The sequence below is a fragment of the Talpa europaea genome, assembly GCF_964194135.1.
Source record: "Talpa europaea genome assembly, chromosome: 11".
Taxonomy (NCBI): domain Eukaryota; kingdom Metazoa; phylum Chordata; class Mammalia; order Eulipotyphla; family Talpidae; genus Talpa; species Talpa europaea.
Window position 1 is genome coordinate 93,280,025 of NC_140078.1, and position 23,444 is coordinate 93,303,468.

General features: G+C 44.8%; 1 protein-coding gene across 1 annotated transcript in view; it reads left to right on the top strand.

Annotated features, from left to right (window-relative positions):
* Window positions 1-401: 401 nt before the first annotated feature.
* The window catches only part of LOC311180155 (collagen alpha-4(VI) chain-like), a gene marked incomplete at its 5' end in the record, with an annotated part of 74,150 nt that continues 51,107 nt past the window's right edge, over window positions 402-23,444 (top strand). The window contains 10 exons of the mRNA XM_084247815.1: window positions 402-477; window positions 5,328-5,930; window positions 6,907-7,494; window positions 8,685-9,290; window positions 12,631-13,254; window positions 13,877-14,422; window positions 14,778-15,332; window positions 17,397-17,731; window positions 18,912-18,990; window positions 21,003-21,148. Coding sequence (XP_084103941.1) covers window positions 402-477; window positions 5,328-5,930; window positions 6,907-7,494; window positions 8,685-9,290; window positions 12,631-13,254; window positions 13,877-14,422; window positions 14,778-15,332; window positions 17,397-17,731; window positions 18,912-18,990; window positions 21,003-21,148 — 4,158 coding nt within the window. The remainder of the gene's footprint in view (window positions 478-5,327; window positions 5,931-6,906; window positions 7,495-8,684; window positions 9,291-12,630; window positions 13,255-13,876; window positions 14,423-14,777; window positions 15,333-17,396; window positions 17,732-18,911; window positions 18,991-21,002; window positions 21,149-23,444) is intronic.

The window sequence follows — 23,444 nt, forward strand, 5'->3', positions numbered from 1 at the left end:
CCAAGGCTTGTATAAAAATACAAGAGAAATGTTTATGTTCTACCAAATGAATTCAGCATGTGAAGCGGAAGTTCTACCCCATGCCCTATATGCACTCTTCTTTATAGCCACAGCTGGAAAACTTTAAACAGTGAAATCTGAGGTATATACCCTGGATGTTTACAAAATTCTTCCCAAGTTGGGTCAGCTAAACCATTTTTCTTGCACAATTGAAACAATGTGGCAACACATCCTTTATTTTTATAAACTCTCCCTTGGTCTGGGGAAACACATAATTGCATTTTTAAAAAATTCACACCATGGTGGTATGATAAACATAGGATATGATGCACCCCTTTGAAGTGCATGAAGTCATCATTTTAATTAGGTGCTTTCTTTTCCTTTTTAGGTGCAGATCTAGAATGGAGACCTGGAAGATTTTTTGGAGCATCAGCTTCCTTGCAGCTAGTTTTGGATTCATCACATCACAGAGAATTGGTAGTGTGTCACATTTTCGAAACCAGAAATGCTCTTTCCAGGAACCAATTGAAAGAAAGAAAAATAGTTTTAAAAGAAAAACATTACAGGAGCCTTATCATTAGCAAAAGGGAAATGATTCTTTTAGAGAGAACTTCTTATTTGAAAGCTTTTATAAAAAAATTTTTAATTTAGGTTCTTTTTTTATTTAAATTTTATTTTTTCTATTCCCCATACAATTACAACCCCCTTATTTTGAGCCCAAGCCCTCCTTTCCCCGCCCCCCACCCCCCATAGAGTGTCTCTGGTTCATAATTGTTTGTAGATTTTGATATTTTCTTTCTTATAGTTATTCTTTTTCTTGGTCCCTTATTTAAGTTTTCTAGATTCCTGCTATGAGTGAGACCATCCAGTATTTTTCTTTTTTTTTCTGACTTATTTCGCTGAGCATGATCCCTTCCAGCTCCATCCATGTTGCTACAAATTGCATGTGTTTATCTTTTTTGAATGCTGAGTAATATTCCATGGTGTATATGTACCACATCTTCTTGATCCAGTCATCTATTTTTGGGCATTTGGGTTGTTTCCAAAGCTTAGCTAAAACTTTTGATGAATGGCAGGCACTTGTTATCCTCAAGCTTATCCTCAAGCAACAAAAAAATGAGTTCTTGAAAGAACAGCTTCCTTCCCAGTGTGTCACCAGCCTCTCAAGCGCTTCTGTCAACAGGGACTTGTCAATTGATTGATATTTTGCTGTGTCTCCTTTGACAGAGCTATTCTGAGGGGTAATTGTTAACCGCAAGTGGGTGTTTTACCAAATGCCAGTGACACCTCGGCAATCTGGGGCAGTCATTTTAACAAATTGTTGGGACTTTTCAAGATGAAAGTCCCATCAAGACAAGATCATTTGAGTAGCTCGAAGCCCCACTGAGACCATGTTGACGTTTAAATATTCAGATACAATTACACGGCTTTTTTGTTGTTGGGGACAAACATGAAGCTGTCTAAATCTTCCCCGGTGCCTCTGACACCCCTCCCTTGGGAACAGAAGCTGTTGACAGTCTTTTCATGCTTCAAACATCTTCTAAAATGACAAAGTCCTAGTGGAGGGGTTAAGAAAGTGACAGTATATAATTGTGACAAAGTGTCATGCGTCATTCAAGTTGCACATAAAAGAATCAGCATTTATTTGCCTGCAAAATACTCTATAGATGTTTGGTTTCTCTTGGTTGGAAGGGGAAACACCTTGTAGTCTATGTTTGGTCTCTTCCAAAAGAGACATTAGGGGATGAAGTGGTCAGCCAACCCTGGAGCACCCCCTGAATTCTCTCCTTTTAATAGGGTTGAATTTTGGAAATGCAACTTGGGAATTCATCTTGGAAAAGCAATGTGGAAAAGGAAATATAGCTTACAGGGCCTTAAACCTGCCTTTTCAATCATCATGCCTCCACTTGGTTTTGTGACCAAGATTAGCAAACTGCTGAGAGGTGGGACTTAGAACTCTAGGAATGACAAATGAATGTGGTGTCTTTGGAGTACTCCAACCTTCGCCAGCCCTTCTCTGTCTAAACTCTCATGCAGACTTTGCCTTTCCATAGTATGGACCTTTGATTTAATCTTGTTTTTGGCAGTGTAGGGCTGGACTGGCTGTCAGGAGACCTGGTTTCTTATACTGGCTCTTTGAATGGATTTACATAAATTACTTTGCCTCTCCTTTCCTTTCTTTCATTTGTTAAAGATTTATTTATTTATGCATACAAGAGCTGGGGTGTAAGCCAGAGGTGCAGAGGGTGAGAGGATTCACCAGAGATAGAGTGGGGAGTAGAACAGGTGGATTGACTGAAGTACACTGCTGAGGGGAGCAGCGGGCGAGTCTGGAGAGGTCTGCTGCACCATGTGGGTATCTCCCTGGCCAGGGATCAGACTCGTGCCACAGTGCCTGCCGACAGCCTCACAGCACTGATTCTTACCCCCGAGCACCACCAGGGAGGCCCCATCTTTCCTTTTCTATGAGATGGATGAATTGGATTCTTTATTCTATACTTGCACTGTTCAGCCACACGTGACTATTTAAAATAAATTAAGATTCAGTAAAATTAGAAACAGTTTTTTCTATCATAGTGGCTACATTTTAAGAGCTCAGTGACCACATATAGTGGCTACAGTATTGCATTGACTCTCCCAAAGGATTATTTTCAGCTCTGAAATTTTCTGAGTCCCCTATTTGGTTTTCTTAATGAGTAAGATTTCTGTCATTGTAAGTGATGTCTTATCCCTCCCTCTTCCTCTTACCCTTTTCCCCAAAATTCCCTTGCTCAAATATTTTTTTGGTGCACTGTCTAGACACTCAGGTGGTGGATACACAAAGAAAAGATGCGGTATCAGTTTTCACGGCACTCATAGTCCAATTGGGGAGTTTGACATTAATCAAATCAGTGCACTGATGAATGTTAGATTATAAACCTAGATAACAGAATATGTTTCTATGGGAATTTTATCGGAAGGGAAGAAAAGGAAAGGAAGGGAAAGGGAATTCAATGGAGGAAATTGCACTGGTAAGTGGGAGGGTGCAGAGTTAGAGAAGCAGCACTGAGGCGGCTGGAACAGAGAGAGCACATGGAGAGGGCGAGAGAGAAAGCTCGAGATAGTGCAGGGCCAGCATTTTAACCCACCTAGCACAAAACCAAACTTGAGGTGTGTTTAACCAGTGTGGGATAATTATCCTTTGGATTGTCAGCTGCTTTAAGCTGAAACCATCTTTAAGTGGTTTCTGCTTTTTTGTTTCTCCTCTCTCTCATCACCAATCTTAAGTATTCTCCTCCCATAAGCAAATGGTGGAGCTGGCGGGGTGGGGGGTGGGGGCAGGCAGTGAGGGGAAGAAATCACGGTGGTCAGTGAGAAATACATGTATCATAATCATCTCTTTTCCTTGGTGGCTACATACTGTGTTTGGTCCACATTTGACCTCTTGCCACAGAAAAGCAAAATTTGAGTTGGAAGGGACCAGGTCATCTGGTCAACCCCTGTTCTACAGTGATATAATCTGAGAACTGCAGACATTCTCTAAGCCTTCCAAGGTGGATACTCTAACTGGTGAAGCTAGTTGGGATTGAAGTCCCCGGATTAAAGAGGCTGAGGGCAAGTTTCACAACACAGACATTATTTCAGTGAACGGATTCTTTGGTTAAATTCAACAAATACGTATTAGTGCTCCTTGATGGCAGGAAATTGTACAAGTTGCTTGGGAGAAACAAATATGTTTTAAAGCCTGTACCTTCAAAGCAAGTAAAATTAAAATGTGGTCAATTTAAAATTTTTAGAAGTCACAACACAAGCTGTTTAAAATTTTTTTTGCTTATTCTTTAATTTGCCAAGTTTGTATTGTAAAAATGGGTGTTTATTTTGGTTTTTCTATGCTTTATGTTTTTTTCAAATTGATATTTAAATGGGTGGTCCATAAAATTTATCTAAATCTCTTGAAGAATGATTAATGTCAAATGGATACATTCCATTGGCAAATGATTAGTGTCCAGGGATGCATTCATTCACCATGATCGTATTTAAATTGACAGAGATTTATGAAACAAACAAAACAGTAGAGGCTTGAGTTCAGGGAGCCAAAGGACAAATATGAGCCACACCAATCTGAGCCAAGGGATCTGTGACTGTGTTATTTAGAGAGATGATAGGGTTCCCACACTCTCTGAAACTAGGGTATCATGGGGAAAACTTCCATAAATGGACGCAACCTAAAGTAAGGAAATAATTACCATTAATTTACATGGACATCTTTGAATATTCCCATATCCCCAAAATAACCTACCATATACCAACTAACAAAACATCTAAAATAACAGTAACACAAGGTAAAGACAGGAATGATAAAAACACAGCCCGTATAAAGTAGTTTGGGAGAAGGGCCTTGGCGGGGCCACTCTCCCTGCTTAGGGCCCTGCTGCCTCCATCACAGCTGCTGCAAAAAAAGGCTGAATGCTATTTTGGGGTTCTGTCATAAAAGCAAAAACCTTCTTCAGCTTTCTTTTGTTTAGCAAAAAAGGCCCTAATGGAGGTCTTCAAAGAGGTCTTCTGCTTGGTAAAAATGAAGTGACCTAACATGACGCTTCTAACTAGGGGATACCCCTACTGTTTAGGATAAACACGTAAGGGAGTGAAAGAAGTAAGACAGGGTATGGTTAGTGAGAAATACATATATCATAATCATGTATTATGATTATGGGGTGGTGGGATGAGGGATGGGACCTGAGAAAATCAACTCTGCCTGAGCCCTGAAAGATGCAGGAGCAGAAATAGCTCCATGTATGATTTTAGTTACAATTGGAGGGGGAGGGGGGCATGTGATTGTATCCCCAGGTGACCAAACATTGGCCATCTAGGTGGCGGGGTGAATTCCTGAGGGTCTTCAGACGAGCCCTCCTTCAACCAGGGCCGGGTCTCTGGGCAAGGTCTCCAGCACAAGCAGTTTACTATTGCACTTGCAGCAGCTGCAGCATCTGTGCTGACTGGCAGAGCAGATCTAGGTGGGACACTAGTAGTGTACTCTGTTGATAGAAAACTGGTTTCTTTTATTCATTTGAAGTGATGTGCGCAGGGTCCATGTCAGGGATGTAATGGAAAGGTCAAATGTCTGTTAGAATGGAACAGAGGGTGGCAGGTGAGCCAGGGTAGATGGTGACTAAGAGGAAGCTAAGGGAGACAATGGTGTGCTGGGCTTTCAGCCAGAGAGCTATACCAGAGGGCTAGGCAGGTAGATACGTGGGATAGAAAGGCACTGAATTAAGAGAGATGGAGTCTAGCCAGTAGCCAGTAGACAGTTTTGCTGTATTTTATCTTAAGTTGTCTCTCTTCTCTAGTCTGCAGGGAGGCCTCTGTGGGAGACGTCGTGTTTCTGGTGCACACCAACATCAGGACCCCGTACGTCCACTACATGCAGAAGTTCTTGAGCAGCCTAGTAGTTGGCTTGAACGTCAGCAGGGAGGCCATCCATGTGGGGCTGGTCCTGTACAATGACATGCCCCGTTCAGAGTTCCTGCTTTCCACCTACCACAACAAATACGAAATAAAGAAACATATTCAGAAGCTTCAGTTTAAACCCGGGGGCAACAAGATGGGTTTGGCCCTGCAGTTCCTTCTAAGTTCTCACTTCCAGGAGAAAAACGGGAGCCGGGCCAGCCAGGGTGTGCCTCAGATCGCTGTGGTGATCAGCAGTCAAGCATCGGAGGACCCTGTGCGGGAACCTGTTGAGGCGCTTAGAAGGGCAGGCATCCTGCTGTATGCTGTTGGCATCAAAGATGCGGCATCAAAGGAGCTCAGGGAGATCGCGAATAGTCCTCCAGAGAAATTCACCTCCTTCATTCCTAACTTCCCTGCGCTGACCCGTCTGGCCCCAGCGCTGCTGCTGGAGCTCTGTGCCACGCTGGCAAAGGCAGCTCAACCTGATGACCACGTCTCTCCAGGTACAGAGACCTTTCCCTTCTTATTTTCCACCTGTGTCCATGTTTAATTTAATAGCAAAGTTCCATTATTTGGACTCTATGCTCCACTGCAATCACTGCCCAAAGATTTAGCAACTCTTTTTGTAAATGCTGTGAGTCTTGTGCTGATTCTATGTATGAGTGTAGTATGAAGCCATTTTGAAGGAAGAGTGATTTTTCCCCCCGAATGATCCTATTCCTAGATTAATTTAGTTATATTGCTTAGATGGGAGCTGGGGGTGGGGAGGGGCAGAAGAGCTCCCTGGAAGTTTGCTTATTTGACTGTCTGAGTGTTGGTTTCATGTGCTGATGAACAGAAGAATTGTAAGGTGAAGAAAGATTGGGGTTCAAATCCTAGTTTTCCACTTTACAACTGTCATCGTGAATAAGTGACTTTATCTCTCTGTGTCCTTTTTCTTTTTTTTAAAAGTTTATTTATTTATTTTATACAAGAACCGGGGTACAGGCCAGATGTATGGGAGGGTAAGAAGATTCACCAGAGACAGAGCGTGGAACAGAATAGGCAGACTGACGAAATACACTGCTGAGGGGAGCAGCAGGTACAACAGGAGAGGTCTGCCACGCCATGTGGGACCCTCGCCAGCTGGCTGGATCGAACCAGCACTGCAGAGTCTGTGGACAGCTTCGCAGTGCGTTGCTCAACTGCCTGCACCACCAGGGGAGGCCCGACTTTATCTCTCTGAATCTAAATTTTATTCCTGGCTGATCACACCTGCCTAGGGATGCTATATTTACACAAGTATTTTTCTTCTTAATGAGATTCCAGGGATTGTCCAAGTGGATTTCATGATTGACGGTATCAGTAGATCAGGGGCCACTGAGAATGAGCTGCCTGGCATTGCTCTCCCTTTCTGTATCCCGTTAGATTCCATTGATTCTAAGAATTTTAAGTGAAGACCTGCTGACCCCATCCCTCTTGTCCTCTCTCCTCCTGTAGCCTGCAAAGAAGCAGTGTTGGCAGACATCGTGTTCCTAGTAGACAGCTCAACTAGCATTGGGCCCCAGAACTTCCAGAAAGTAAAAAACTTCCTTCACTCTGTCGTCTTGGGGCTGGACATCAGCAGTGACCAGGTCCGAGTGGGACTCGTCCAGTACAATGATAACATCTATCCAGCCTTTCAACTGAACCAGTACCCTCAAAAGAACGTGGTCCTGGAGCAGATCCAGAATCTGCCCTACCGAACAGGAGGCACAAACACGGGGAGTGCCCTGGAGTTTGTCAGGACCAACTATTTGACCGAGGCAGCTGGCAGCCGGGCCAAGGACAGGATCCCACAAATAGTTATTCTGGTGACAGACGGGGAGTCAAGTGATGAAGTCCAGGAGGCAGCAGAGTCATTGAAAGAAGATGGGGTTTTTGTGTATGTGGTAGGGATCAATGTCCAGGATGTCCAGGAGTTGCAAAAAATAGCCAGTGAGCCATTTGAGAAATTTCTCTTCAACACCAAGAACTTCAACATCCTGCAGGGTTTCTCAGGAGGGATTCTACAGACTCTGTGCTCGGCAGTGGAGGGAAGGATAAAAGGTAAGAAACTGATCCTTACCCAACAGTTCAACACAGATGACTCAGTGCAATAGGAGTCAGAATAAACACAGAGCTGTGGGAGGGCAGGGGATGGAGCAATTTGCTATCACTGCAGAAATCAGGAGACTTCCTAAATGAGGGGGACATTTGAGCTGGGGATCGAAGGATGGAGTTCTCCAGGGTCGAAAAGCAGAGGAAACAGAATGCATCTTGGGGGCTGGAAGACCTGTTTGTTTAATTCTGCCAGTGCCAATTTCTAGTTAGGTTTGCTTGAACAAGCAGCTTCATTTCTTGCTTCAACTTTTCTCATCTGCACAATGGAGATAATAATATTTGCTTAGTAGGATGGTTTAATGCGAGTTGAATCAGATAAAGTGGATGCATGTAAGATATTGAAGGATTAAACATAGCGAGACAGCAGCCATTTTAAGGAAGACGACCATTTTGAAGAGCACAGCTGAGCCCAAGTTTCGTTTCAGGGTAAAACCACAAGTTCCACAAGGCAAGGATAAACAAAACTTAAAGGTTGCCAAAGAAAGGTACACAATCAGATTAAACTTGGTCCCTGTTGTGAAAGGTCCCCTTTTTCTGATATGAAAGGTCCCCTTTTTCTGCTGTCAACAGAGTATAAAAAACAGCTTGTCACCCTTAAAGGGGTCCTTCTCTCAACCTGATGAGACTGCTGTGTCAGTACACCAGGCAGAGTCGGACCCTAGCTTAAGCTAGCAATAAAGCCTTTTTGCTTTTGCATCTCTGGCTCCGTGTAGTTTTTGGGAACCCCGGACGGAACTGAGGCGCCAACTCCTAACATGCATATCTCCAGTACAAAGTAACTTCTCAGCATGTTTACCTTGCCTCCACCACTGTTTGAAGAAGAAGAACTGAAAGAAACTTTAGTCTGATAAAGCAGACAATTATGGTAACAGGGTAAAATGCAAGGAAGTCTTGAGGGAGTGTTCTCCAGAGGAGGTAGCAGGACCATCTACTCAGAGTTGCATAAGTAAGCATCTCTCCGTCTTACATTCACCACCAAAATCCTCCTTGTGTTCAATTCTCATGAGATCTTGATTTTGTTACGGAGCAGCCCCGTATGTAATTATGTATGGAATTAGCTTTAGGACATCCTTTTCCCGCTAACAATTTGACTTAGTTTCTTCTGGCTTTTGCTCCTCTTCTCTATTCTGTTCCAGAATTCACCAAGGCCTATGCAGATGTGGTCTTTCTTGCCGACACCTCACAGGGCACATCACAGACCAGTTTCCAGAGGATGCAGACTTTCATCTCCAGAGTGATCGGCTTGCTGGATGTTGGCAGGAACAAGTACCAGATTGGACTGGCTCAGTATGGTGGTCAAGGTCACGCTGAATTTTTGCTCAATACCTACCAGACCAAGGATGAGATGATTGCTCACATCCAAGAACACTTTTTACTCAGGGGTGGCCCCCGAAGGACAGGCAAAGCTCTTAGATACCTTCATCAGACCTTCTTCCAGGAGGCAGCGGGAAGCCGATTTCTCTTGGGCACCCCACAGTACGCAGTGATCCTTACCTCGGGCAGATCTGTGGATGAGGTTCAAGATGCCGCACAGACCTTGAGGGAGAAAGGTGTGAGGGTTATGTCTGTGGGTGTACAGGACTTTGATAGGCAAGAACTAGAAGAGATGGGGTCCCCATCCCTTGTCTATGAGATGCACGGACAAGACGGAGTCAGACAGATGATGCAGGATGTGAGTGAGATGATCCAGGGCGCTGGGAAGCCAGAGACCAGGACTGCGCCTGAGCAGGAGGCTCTTGTAGGTAAGACTTGATCCTGAAGTGTGCGAGTCGCTGGAAGCGCGCATGAAAGAATAGAGTTCGACAGATTTCCCCTTTCAGGGGCACATAGCAGGTTTACCCAGAAAAGGAGGCAAGGATGTTTGCACAGACACAGGCAGGCAAAGGCTGCATTTTGAAAGTGAGACACAGGGCAAGCTAGAAATTAAGTAGTTTTAGTGACAGTGCAGGAGGGGACCTCTGAAGAATTTAGGGAGGCTTCAGAGATAAGGACAACCAAGGGAATGTAACCCATTCCACTAGGAAAAACAAATATCTCAGGACCAAGGACAACATTGTTAAAGCTGGTCCTGGTTTCCTTCAGGTGGTAAAGGGAGGCGGAGATTGGAGAAATGGAGAGTGGTTTAATTTATGGACAACTTAGAAGGGCAGCTGTTTAACTTCAATGCAGGGATGTCCATCCAGAGGACTGGGCCATAAAGATAAAGATGCAACAAATGGGGAAAGAGAAAGCTGTTAGATAAGGAATGTGAAGACCCCCCACTCAGTAGCAAATTACGTGAGACAGCCGAGAACTAACCAATCACAAAGAAACTGGTGGAGCTTTAGAATAATGAGGGAAAAAAGGTATATATTCCCTGAGACACGACTCCACTTTGGCTTCCTTGCCCCTCCCAGGCCTGGTTTCCTGGACTGGGAGTCCCACTTTATTTCTGCTCTTTTTCTCCTCAATAAACTTTTTCTTTCTTTAAACAAACCTGCCTCTTCTCGCTTGCTTGCCTGAGCGTCTGCGAAGTTCCTGCTGCGGCTTCGTGAGACACCAACCCGTGGGGGTCTAGTGGCTGGGACTCAGTGCTGCCCCTGCAGCCTGGGATCTGTTCCTGGCTGGGAGACTAGGCCTGACAATTCCGGTATCAAAAGGACAGGTTTACTAGGCAAAGGAAAGGAGAAGATGTTTGTTTAGATACAAGAGGGCAGAAAGAGTTGCTGCTTTGCAAACGATAAATATTTGTAAAAAGAAACATCTGCATAGTCACAGGTGAGCTGAAGAGCAGCATTTTGCAAAGGAAAAGCTTTTGTGAAAAAGAAACCCCTGTTACTACAGGCAGGCAGGGGAGCTGCTGCTTGCCAGTGCACAAATTGTACTGTTAGTGTTCTTTTTTGGGGGAGAGGTTCATTCCTCTGTGAAGTTTTATCTGTTGTTAGGTTAATCACTTCTAGGGTGTGACTACATTGATATGCAATGACTGGCGATTCTCTGTAATGGCCCTCAATCTCCATATCCCCAACCTCTGGTCTGAGGCCTCTGGATTTTTCATTTCCATAGCTGGTTTAACAACTATGTTAATCTCTTCTACCCCCACTCCCACCCAGTTTCTGGATCTGTCCATCCCAGAGTTTTCACTCTCAGCCTCCATCAGGGCCAAATTAGTCTTTAAAAAAGTTTTCAGTAGCAGACTGGATTGCATAAGACACCTCAGATCCAGAAAAACTTTAAGATGGACATAGGGAGGATGTCTGTGCCCAGCCCAGTGGTGACTGATATAGAGGAAGCAGATGAATCCTGGAGAAAACTGGAAAGGAGAATAACAGCACTTGGTAGTGTTATAGGACAACCCCGATATTGAGGAGGGGCAGGGAACCTGGAACCTCCCCCTTTCCTGGGGACCACCCTGTTACAGTAGCAGCAGGTGAAGAAGGAGAATTCAGAGGCTTGGAGTTTCTGAAGGTGTTTTAGACTCAGCAAAATCCTGGCAACACCCTCTTTTTTAAATCTAGGATTGGTTTTTTGTTCTTTTATTTAAAAAGGGCCAAAGGGAAACTTTTGGGACACTGAGAGACCAAAAATAAGTCAAAGGTTATTCTGTTGCCCCCATATTCTCTTCTCTACACACTGTTTCACGATATTCGGCTGTTTACATACAAAATTCTCAACATTCAGCTGTTTACATACCAATATGCACAGTTTTCTGCACATGTGGTTATCGCTTTCTGCTAGAAGGTTTCTTTTTTTATGCATCAAAGCAGATTTGGACCTCTACAGGTTTCCTAACATCAGGCACTGCCTAAAGAGGGCAGGGAGGTGTCTAGACTTCCCTTAGAAGGGAATTTCTGCATCACTAACTCCATTACTTCATTTAAGCCAGGTTAAAGGGAAGGTTTTCTTTTACCAAAATGAAATAACCATCTACCCCAATTTTTAGACAATTTTCCAAAGACACTTGCAACATTTCATGATGCTTCTGTAGAAATGACATGTCATTTATCAGAAAAGGGTACACAAGTTACAAGTCACACTTTGCTATCTGTCTTTCACCAAGAGAGAGGAAAATGTACTGTATCAGGGAGGTTTCAGGCCTGTAAAAGAGAATTTGATCCAGGGACTCCTGAAGCTAGAAAAATAAACACGTCAAACAAGACTTAAATGTTTCTCATGGACTTAGATGAATGGAAAAATAATCTTAAAACACTTCCTTGTGGGTGTGTTATAGGACAGGGAGAGGGGCAGCCCAAACCCCGCAAACTTGCCTATTCTAAATGGGTTCTGCCATCCGCCGCATCAACACAAAACATATGAGACTTTTTAATGGGAAGGAACTTTAATACAACTAGGAAAACAATACAGGAAAGGCAGAGTCTAGTTTCTAAATGAAGCACCCAAAGTTACCCATCCCCTCGTGGGTAAAAGTCCATCCATATGGGAATGGCGCAGAGCAAGGCCCCAAAGCCTGCCACAAGTCTAAAGCATCTTCCAGTGGGGACCCACAGAAAAGGGTCAAAAACAACCAGACAAGCCCGGAAGGAAAAGAGCAAAATCAACATCAAGATAAAAGCTGCCATTGTCACCTCCCCACGGGTCTCACCCACATCTGTGTCACCCAGTCCACGACCAAAAGACAAGCACAGTTTCTTCACGTGTCTCTAGGCTCCATGCGCCTCCTCCAGGTCTCCTGGCTCCATCCTGCTTCCTTCCTCAGTCTCTTCTGCAGCTTCTCCTCTTCCTGCTCAGCTCCACCCTCCCTTGGGTGGGGCAGGGAACCTCCCCCTTTCCTGGGGACCACCCTGTTACAGGTGGTCACATATTCATATATTTCATAAGTGATGTGTTTACACTTTCCATGAAAAATTTTGAGCTAGGAATTACCCTGTGGTGATCTTTGATCCACCGTGTCAAATGATGGTCATGCAGGTGTTTTTTAAATCCTACAACATAATAACAAAAGTTAATATAATATCTGTTAGTACCATTTGTAATACTAGAAATGTTAGCATACAAAATATAGCATAATACACATATATAGACTGAGTGGTCTTTATTACTGTGTTCTTATGCTAACACCCTTCTTTCTGGTTTTGTTTGTAGCATGTCTGATTGCTATTCCAACTGACTTAGTTTTCCTAATTGAGGAGTTTAGCAGGGCTAGGCAATCAAATTTCCAGCAAGTGGTCAATTTCTTAAAGACCACGGTCAGCTCTCTGCGCATCCATCCTGATGTGGTGAGAATGGGCTTGGTCTTTTACAGTGAAGAACCACATCTTGAGTTTTCACTGGATACTTTTCAGAATGCAAACAAAATCTTGGAACATTTAGACAAGTTAACCTACAGGGGAAGAAGAGGAAAGACCAAGACTGGTGCTGCTTTGGATTTCCTAAGGAAAAGAGTTTTCATTCAGGAGAAGGGCAGCAGGCATGGGGTCCAGCAGATGGCCGTGGTCATCACAGACAGCAGCTCTCACGACAACGTGTCCAGATCTGCTTCTCTCCTCCGCAAAGCGGGGGTCACCATCTATGTGGTGGGCACCCAGCTTGCCTCAGACAATAAGGACCTGGAGAAGATAGCATCATATCCTCCTTGGAAGCATGTCACCCAACTGGAATCCTTTCTGCAACTTTCCATTGTGGAAAGAACCATTAAGAACCAGCTCTGCCCTGAGATTACGGGTAGAGGGGCTTCTGTTTCCAGGACAGACCATGCCCTACAAGAAGGTAGGAGGAAACTTTTCAAATGAAGTCTTTTTTTTAAAGCAATCTTTATTCTTCTTGTTCCATATACCTGTCTTCTATACTTGAATTATTTCAATTCAAGTTACCCATCCCTTCATGGGTAAATGCCCAGCCAAATAGGGTTGGCCCAAAGCGGGGCCACTGAGACTTGAAAGCTTGCCACAAGTCGAAGGTGACCCCAGGGGACACGGGTAGGTAAGTGGGTGCGAGAAGGGTGAGGACAAGCAACCAATACAGGCTGAGTTAGAGAGCACATTATGGCTGAAGGTGACTGGGGCTCAGTTTTGCTGGGGCTTCAGGAAAACCTTGTAGAAGTCACCTTGGAGTTGTCCTACCCAAAATGCAAAGGAACCTGGGTAGTTATTCACCAATTCCTGTCAATCATTGGTTGGTTTCTATTCCCAAAGTCATCCCACCCAGTGTGTAGACTGATCTATGCTCCTGGCCAAAGAATGTCCTTACAGAGGCACAGGTGTTTTCACAGAAAGCGGTTGACTTTCAAGGAAACCACGAATGCCAAGGGAAGATGGGTGGGGACAGGGCTCAGGCTACATGCCTTCTCATACTTTGTTCTAATGGGTCACTGCTGTTTCTTTTTGCCTAGGTTGTGTGTATGTGGAGAAGGCAGATATCTACTTCCTTATTGATGGATCTGGCAGCATCTACCCAGACGATTTCCTTGAAATGAAGTCATTCATGCATGAGATGATAAAGATGTTCCAAGTTGGGCCTGACAGAGTACAGTTTGGAGTTGTCCAGTACTCAGAGGGAGTTAGAATTGAATTTTTACTTGACCAGTATTCCAGTGTGGCAGGGCTGAAGGGAGCCCTTGATGGCATCCAGCAGAAGGGAGGCGGCACCATGACCGGGGGGGCCTTGCATACCATGGCTCAGGTCTTCACAGGCACTGCTCGCCAAGATGTGCCTTGGTATCTCATTGTCATCACCGATGGTAAATCTTCCGACCCGGTGGCTAAGGCTGCAGAGGCACTGAGGGGAGGCAGAGTCAGCATTTATGCAATTGGCATCAGAAACGCAAACACTACCGAACTTAAGGAAATAGCTGACGACAAGGTATATTTTGTCTATGAGTTTGATTCCTTGCAGTTCATCCATAAAGAGGTGGTACAGGACATCTGCTTCTCAGAAAGTAAGAATTTTTTTTCTTTAGCTTCTCTATCTCTCCAAATATATGTGTCTACTCTAATTGAATAGGCTTCTTTCTTGAAGGGTGGATTCCCTGATCTGAAAGTGAGTGGGACACAGTGACCATGACCTAGAATGAACCAAGCTGGTCATGTTTTATATCTTTATTATAAAGCTGTGTCTTATTTTGAGACTGGTCTGAGTCACAGACAATTTATTTCATTGAACTCTCCTGTCACTCCCTTTAAGAATATTTTCATGTTGTGGACATGCCTCACTAGACTGTCCTTGGGAATTTGTCATTAATTGGCTTCAGACTCTGAGTGAATGTTCTGCTCATTCCACTTCTTGCCCCCCAGCCTGTAAGACCAGGAAAGCTGACATCATCTTCCTGATAGATGGCTCAGAATCCATTTCCCCCAGAGACTTTGAAAAGATGAAGGAATTTATGAAGAGGATGGTGAATCTGTCTAATATTGGTCCTGATGAAATTCAGATTGGCCTCTTGCAGTTCAGCACAAATCCCCAAGAGGAATTCAGGCTCAATCAGTACTCCTTTAAGGTGGACATTCACGAAGCCATCTCAAACGTTCAACAACTGAATGATGGCACCCGCACCGGGAAAGCTCTGAATTTCACTCTGCCTTTTTTTGACAGTTCAAGGGGAGGAAGACCCAGCATTCATCAATATTTGATTGTGATCACAGATGGGGTCGCCCAGGATAATGTGGCTCTACCAGCCAAGGCGCTGAGGGACAGAAACATAATTATTTTTGCTCTCGGGGTGGGAAAAGCCCAAAACTCTCAGCTTTTGGAGATTACTAATGACCAGAGCAGAGTGTACTATGAAGAAAAATTTGAGTCCCTGCAGAACTTGGAGAAAGAAATATTTTATAGGGTCTGCATTCCACAAGGTGAGTGACAAAGGATTTGCTATAAGATCTACAAGCCCATCTTAGGTGTCAGTGATGTTGTCGCCTCTTTCAACAGGAAGAAAGACTGACCCCTCTAGCGGGTGGATGCAGGGGAGCTCATGGGAGGGAAGGGTGGCTGACCTGAACTCCTGACCCTGGGGTTCCTTTCCCCTGGGAATTCTTGTCATCTATTCCCATGGCCATTTCCTCTGGCCTCCGGTGGCCTGAAGCTTCTCCTGAAACTGAACTCAGCCTGAACTCAGTCTCTACAAAGTCCTGACAACTCTTCCCTTTATTCTTCATAGATAGATAAACCAGTCAGAATGTGTAAACACAACTTATTGCAGATTTAGACATATTGAAAGGGAAATTCAGCAGAGAACAGTACCAGCTAGCCAATCTCTTTTATGAAGTAGAACAACTGTCTTTTCTATGTGTTTGTACAAGGGTCTCTCGACATTGTTGCCTCCCTAGGACCAGGTCATGCTCAATTCCACTTTATCTCTTCAAGTTTTTATCCAAAAAAAGCAAGGTCCAGAGGCAAGGGCTCATCCCCCTGACATTTTGGACCTGCTCTTCTGCTCTTTTCCCAAGTCTTGCCTTTTAGTGGACTACTGATCCAGAGAATGTCCGCCTGGATGATTTCACTTCCTACCCCTGGGGGGGGGGGGTGAGGAGGTCAGAAGTGAGATTCTACAGCACAATCCATTATAGTCAAAATAGCAAACTTTTAGACGGTGCTCTTGTATTTTTTTTTCCCAGCAGGGGTTGTTCCAAGGTTTTCACAAATTAAATTTTCACAACCTATGAAATAGGTACTATTTTACACAGGAGGAAGCTGAGGCACAGCAATAGCAGGCAATTGGGCTCTGTAAATAGCACAGCTGGGAACCTGAGGCCATCTGTTTCTACAGTCTGTGTTCTAAGTACTGTTCTATGTTGCCTTTTGGTAAAGTATAGGAGAGCACGCTAGGACCTCTCAAACTTTAACATGGGTTTGAATCACTTGGACCTCTTTTCAAAATATAGATTCCAATTCAGTAGGTCAGGGGTGGAATTCTGCATTTCTAACAAACCCTAGATGGTGCTGATCCTGCTCTTCTGAAACCACACTTTCAGCAGGAGGGTAGTAAGAAGAGTATAGAGTATAGAATGGTAAAGTCTGGAGTCATGAAGCATAATATAGGCCAATGCAGCAAAGGGTTGTGTAGACAGAATAGCTTAGTATGTCATAGAATGGCACAACATGGTATAAACAAAAATATTAATTTCCTAAATAGAAAATTAGCTCCAGCTTTTCAAATCCTGTTCCATGACTTCCATGTATTTATGAACCTCTCTCTGCTTTGTTTTCTCATCTTTACACTATACTTTATTATCGCATACTAGACTATAGTATACTTTTCCACTGCCTAAAACAGAAAATTGGGGGTAATTGTTAGTTCTTATCTTTTCTAATATGCTCCCCTGAAACAAAGTATATGTATGGTGGTGAGTGAGGAAGAGAACTTCCAGGGGAGAAGAAAATAGTAACAGCTCATGCAGAAAGGGACTAAGGCTCATTTATATTCCCTTCATTCATTTGTCAAACTTGTACTGGGCATCTGTTTTAGGCAGTGGGAAATTAGATGACACAGTTCCTACTATGAAGAAATCCTTGTTCAGTGGGAGAGAAGTATAAGGAAAGAAACAATAGACATGCAGAAGAATTTAATAAGCCAACTTGAAGAGCTGGAGACATAGTCAGCGGGAACTTGAGGGTTATTTGCACTGCTACTTGAAGGATAATTGTAATGAGTTCACCAGATTGGGGTGGGGGGTATGGGAAAGGACACTTCAAGTAGCAAGAATAGGCTCTGCAGTGGCACAGAGGTATGAAAGAGTATATATGCAACAGTTAGCTTTTGCTGGGTAACAAACCATCCCCTTGATTAAATGACAACAGTTATTTAACTTACACTTCTGTGGGTTGACTTGAGGTCAGTTTTGCTGATATCTTCTCAGCTTGCTTATGCATTTATAGATGACTAATTTGATTTTTTCCCCTCTCTTCCATCTTCAAAGGGTGTGACATTGATTTGTCTGTTGGAATTGATCTCTCTACTCCCACAAGGCAAGTTCAACAGATGCTTCAAAGGTTATTGCCAGAAGTGATGCAACATTTGGACATTGTTTATAACGTCTGCTGTATTGTTTCTGGTGAGGTCAACCCCAAGTTCCGCTACTTGGCTCCTGACTCAAATGACCAGCTTATCTTTGACTCAGGCTTTGAAAAGTACAGTGAGGAGATCATTCAGAAGTTCTTGGCTAATCAGTTTGCCAAGAGCAACTATATGGATGTGGAGTTTTTGAAGTCCCTGGGAGAAAGTGCTCTCCAATTTTCCACTGCTAAAGTCAAGGTAATGAATGCTGAGAACTCATATTATGGATAAGACTTTTGTGACTGAGGTCAAACTGTCTTCATAGGAGATTCTATGTAGAATAGAGGAGAACTACAGTCTTGCTCAGTAAAGACCAACAAGAGGTGTGCTCTCATTCAATCAACAAATATATACTGAGTTCTAGAGATTCCTTGTTGAATGTCAGTAAGGTGTAGCTAAAGGATAAAGTCCCTGCCCTCAAGTTGCCCTAAGTTTAGTAATCCATATTCTTTTGTGGCATAAATCTCTCCTAAAACAACTTGGAAGATATTTTAAGATTATTTAGCTCCTTATGGTCACTCATTATTTCTTTACCTTGAACCATCTTTGGTGACAACTAACTGCTTACTCGGCAATCCATCTCGTCACTTCCTGGTGCCCCAGAACTATACAGCCACAAAAATCCACAGAGATGAAAAGATCCTTCATGACATATTAGGAAATGATATCCCCAAACTTCGAAAGTTACTTTTATATTATCCTTCAATCATGCATGCAATGGATTTATTTCTTGACTATTATGATTCCTTTAAAATTAGAATATTCACACATAACATTTTAATTGTAGAAAGTGCATTATTTGGTATTTTTACACTGATAAAGAAGAATATTGTAAGAATTTTTGGAAGGTGTTTTTTTTTAAAAGATTTATTTATTTTTTACACAAGAACCAGGGTACAGGCCAGATGTGCGGGAGGGTGAGAGGATTCACCAGAGACAGAGCAGGGAACAGAACAGGCAGATTGACTGAAATACACTGCTGAGGGGAGCAGCAGGAGAAACAGGAGAGGTCTGCTGGCTATGTGGGTTGCTCCGAGGCCAGCGGGGATCTAACCCACACTGCAGAGTCTGTGGACAGCTTCACAGCGCAGCGCTCAACTGCCTGCGCCACCATGGAGGCCCAGGAAGGTGTTTTTAAGTGAACAGACTATTAGTTTTTGTTTTTGGTTGGGGGAAGGTTGAAATAACTGTGAATGTGTAATAAAGTAACACATACACGTGTAAAACAGAACCCAGAGAAAGACTAAATACCAGAAAAGCTAAGCTTAACCTTGCATTTTAAGGAACGTGCAATTTACAGTATTTATTTTCTCCATTCCCCTTTCACTCCCCTCTTCCCTTTTTCTTCTCTCCCTGCTCCCTGTCTCCTTTACTTCAGGTACTTATAGTGTTTACAGATGGACTGGATGATAATTTAGAGAGGCTGAAGGAAACATCCGAGTTTCTCCGCAGCAGAGGTATGTGCATAGCGTTGCCCAGCGTGGGCTCCACAGAAGCTGAGATACGCCTTCAGGTTTTCAGAAGGCACTGGGCTCTTTTTAGCCTTTTCTATGCTAACCCCAGTGACTGGAGCCAGAGCCCACATGTCTGCCTCTTTGTATGAAGCAGGGGGCCATTCAGTATTGACAAGCCCTGGAGCGTTATCCCTGACTGCGAAGAAGGGTCATTCTGACAGAGGCAGGATGCACCAAATGCCACTTGTTAAGCAAGAAACCAACTCCGGTCAAGCTGGAAAGGGGGAAAAAAGGCATTGCTTATTTGGGGCTTTTGGACTGCAGCCTGGGGTCACGGACCCAGGAAGCACGGCAGCGTTAGCCTGAGGTGGTGGGGGGCTTCTATACACAAAGGAAGGTGGGCGCCTTCACACGCCAGCCCACGCTGCAATACAGGGCTTCAAGTCCACCCAGGTCTGGTTGGTGAAGAGCGAGCCAGTCGGTGATGGGTTGAATTTCAGTCCTGGGTGGGCTTCCGGCAGGTGCGCGCGTGTGCGCATGCGCATGTATGTGCGCATGCGTGTGCGTGCTGCTTGGCGCGGGACCGTAGCGTCATCGCGACTGCGTTGCTGGCTCTGTGCTCGGGTGTCCATGTTTTTCTTGGTTTCATTTGTGTGTGTTGCCCGCTTCTCAAGGGGTGTTTGAAGATGCACCCTCCTTGTGGCGCCCTTAGGCCAGGTAGGGCGCCCTGTGTCTCCTTTTCCTCAACTCTGGCGTCTCTCTAAAGCCCTGCAGGCCCTACTTTTTTTTTTTTTTTTTTTTAGTATTTTTATTTTTATTTATTTATTTATACATGCACAGGGTACAGTCAGAAGCGCGGGAGGGTGAGAGAATTCACCAGAGTCAGAGCGGGGAGCAGAGCAGGCAGAAGGACCGAAGTACACTGCTGAGGGTGTTATAGGACAGGGAGAGGGGCAGCCCAAACCCCACAAACCTGCCTATTCTATGTAGGGTTCTGCCATCCGCCGCATCAGCACAAAACATATGAGACTTTAATGGGAAGGAACTTTAATACAATTTGGAAACAATACAGGAAAGGCAAAGAATCTAGTTTCTAAATCAAGCACCCAAAGTTAGCCATCCCCTCGTGGGTAAAACTCCATCCAAATGGGATCGGCCCAGAGCAAGGCCCCAAAGCCTGCCACAAGTCTAAAGCATCTTCCAGTGGGGACCCTCAGAAAAGGGACAGAAACAATCAGACAAGCCCGGAAGGAAAAGAGCAAAATCAACATCAAGATAAAAGCTGCCATTGTCACCTCCCCATGGGTCTCACCCACATCTGTGTCACCCAGTCTACTACCAAAAGGCAAGCGCAGTTTCTTCACGTGTCTCTAGGCTCCATGCGTCTCCTTCAGGTCTCCTGGCTCCATCCTGCTCCTTCCTTCCTCAGTCTCCTCTGCAGCTTCTTCTCTCCCTGCTCAGCTCCACCCTCCCTTGGGTGGGGCAGGGAACCTGGAACTTTCCCCTTTCCTGGGGACCACCCTGTTACAAGGGGAGCATCGGGCGGCAGAAGAGGTCTGCGCACCATGTGGGACCCTCGCCCGGTTGGTCGGATGGAACCGGCGCTGCAGAGGCTGTGGGCAGCTTTGCAGCCCAGCGCTCAACCGCTGCGCCACCAGGGGAGGCCCTGCAGGCCCTACTCTTGTCATGGCCCGTCTCCCCATTTTGTCCCCTAATTCTGACTTTTCGGCCGTGGCCAGCGGAGCTGCTGCCACCGCAGAGGCCGTGGAAGAGCCGCCAGCATCATGTGTGGGCCCACCTAGCTGCTTAGCTCTCTGCGGCGGCCTCGGAAGAGAGCAGACCCATTCTTCACGGAGGCATGCCGTGAGCTAGTTTTGATTTTAACCAAAACGCAGTTTGAGGCAAGATGGGTGAAGGGCATGGGAAGCTTGGGATGATGGATGAGCATCTGGGACCCAGAGGCGGAACCCTCAAAAGACACGCAAGTAAATTGCCCACCTGTTGGTATTTGGCAGGACTCTCTGCTCTCCTCTTAATTGGCCTGGAAGGTGTGACTAAATTAGAAGAACTCCAGGAGCTAGAATTTGGCAGAGGGTTTACATATAAACAGCCTCTGAGCAGCACCCTGCCATCCCTCCCAAGCATCTTACGGAAGCAAGTTGTAAGTATAGTTTTACGTTGCTCTTCACTAGGGCTATTCGTTTTTAGAATATTTAAAAACTTGAGGGAATCTTTTTAGTGCAAAACAGATGGAAAAATTGTGATATGGATTCTGTTTTTCAGGACATGGTGGCAGAAAGGACGTGCTGCAACATGCTTGCAAAGTGTTTTGGAGAAGATGGATACAGAGGGCTGGTCGGGAGCCTTGGGAGGAAGGTGAGGTGTGCTGGATGTGGATGGGGAAGGGGGAGAGAAGACATTTCAGTGTCCACTAAGCTCAGGCCCTGTGTGGTGTCCTTGATACATCTCTTCTAGTTCTACCCTCCCAACAGACCTTCGAGATTAAATATTAATTTACAGATTAATTGAAGCTTAGAGAGGAGACATGACTCCACCAGCGTAACAGTTGTGAAGAGACATTTTGAAATTTAAACCCCTTTGTCTGCTTGCCTCCCGTTTTCACATTCTTCCCACTTTATTATGCTGCCTACTTGCGTTTACTTGACAAGTATTTTTCACTGATTTTACCATTGCTCAGAAGTTTTATCTATAGAATGTTCACTTGCCCAACAACTTTTCCTCCTATCTGACATTCACACTGCAGCATTAACCTCTGAGGAATGCTACAGTCACTGGTTTCGTGTAGTGGGTCAGTTACGTAGAGTTAAGTGGTAGTAGAATTGTGACTGAACACTTTTGAGGGAGAATATTTTGTTAGAAGTAGTTGCTGGATATTCACAGTTCATCAGGCTTCATTCTCACCAAGACCACTGCTTTTTGGTGGGGGTGTGATCACACCTCCAAACGTGAGGCTTAGGCAAACCCATTGCCTTTGCCCATCTATTTCCACTCTCTTTGTAAGGTTTTCCATGAGATATTTGGAATGAGCTCTTACTAACTTCGAGGCTCAGTCTTCACTCAGAATAGTATAAAGTGTATCATTTTTGAAAAATATTTTCTTACATCTTAGCACTAGATATTTTCCCCTTGTGTTGTTCTTTAATATTAGGCTGAGAATCAGAAATTCAAGATTGGTAACCTCTGGACATACTGTTTTGGCGACTCAAGGACTATGCCTCAAAAGCCAAAGATGGGAATGCTTTGAAATTTTGATTTCTCAGCTTTTTCTATTAGAATTCAGTGGTTGGTTCATATCTTTGTGAGTCACAAATTGTGCTCTCAGATCTTTTTTCCCCATTGGTGGCAGGAGGTTTTATTGATGCTAATGGAGGTAGCAGTGGGACCATGGAAGCCCTAGGGGTGGAAATGGGGTGGATGCCTGAGGTCTGGACACACGAGGGCATTCAGAGCACATGCATTTTCTTGAGGTTCTATGGATCCTTCTTTGGGGAAGAGGGAGAGCATCTTGGGGTGGGATGAGGGCAATTCAAAGAGGGAGAGATTAGGGATGACTGAGTGCACCTAACCTGAGAGAAGGCACCACCACTGGCTGTAACATCTGTGTGGAAAGCTGGGTCAGCTGCTCAGTAGAGAAAAGTGGGGAGGGGGGACTGGGTTGGCTTCTTGGAGAGAGGGCCCCCAAGGGAGTCTGGGTGACTTCTTAGAGAATACCTGGTGTTCCCAAGCAGAATGGGCAGGCCCAAGCCCCTTACCCTCTGGGCCTCCTTAAGGAGAAAAAGGCATTCAGGAAACCTCCTGGCAGAGTTATTCCTTAAGGCACAGCTAGGAGCAGACCAGGCACTGAGTGCCACATTGCACATTGAGGACACATTTCCCCATTTTTCCAATGGGGAAAGAAGATCTGAGAGCACAGTCAATTTGTGACTCACAAAGATATGAACCAACCGCTGAATTCTAACAGAAAAAGCTGAGAAGTCAAAATTTCAAAGCGTTCTCACCTTTAGCTTCTGAGGCATAGTCCTTGAGTTGCCAAAACATTATGTCCAGAGGTTACCACCGTTGATGGCCCTGACAGCTTTAGCAGGCACTTCTTGAGCTGTCCACTGCAGTACCCGTCACTTGAGGTAGCGCGTGGCATAGATCTGCTTGGTCAGGACCTGGCCCTGCAACTTGAGGCATTGCAGGCTTCCAGGCTGGGCTCTCAGATCCTTCTTGGTACCTACCAGGAGGATGGGCAACCTCTGGATGCCACTTGTGCTGCATGGTCTTTTAAGAGGGTGGACTGGCCATGGAGAAATAGGTGACAGAGGTGTTGGTCTGAGGGTAGGAGCATGTGCAGGGGCTGTTGTGCTCCAGGCCTGGGGTATCCCACAGGTTCAGGTTCACTGGGCATCCATTAACAGTACTCTGGGTGCTTAGTTATTGAATCCTGGGGG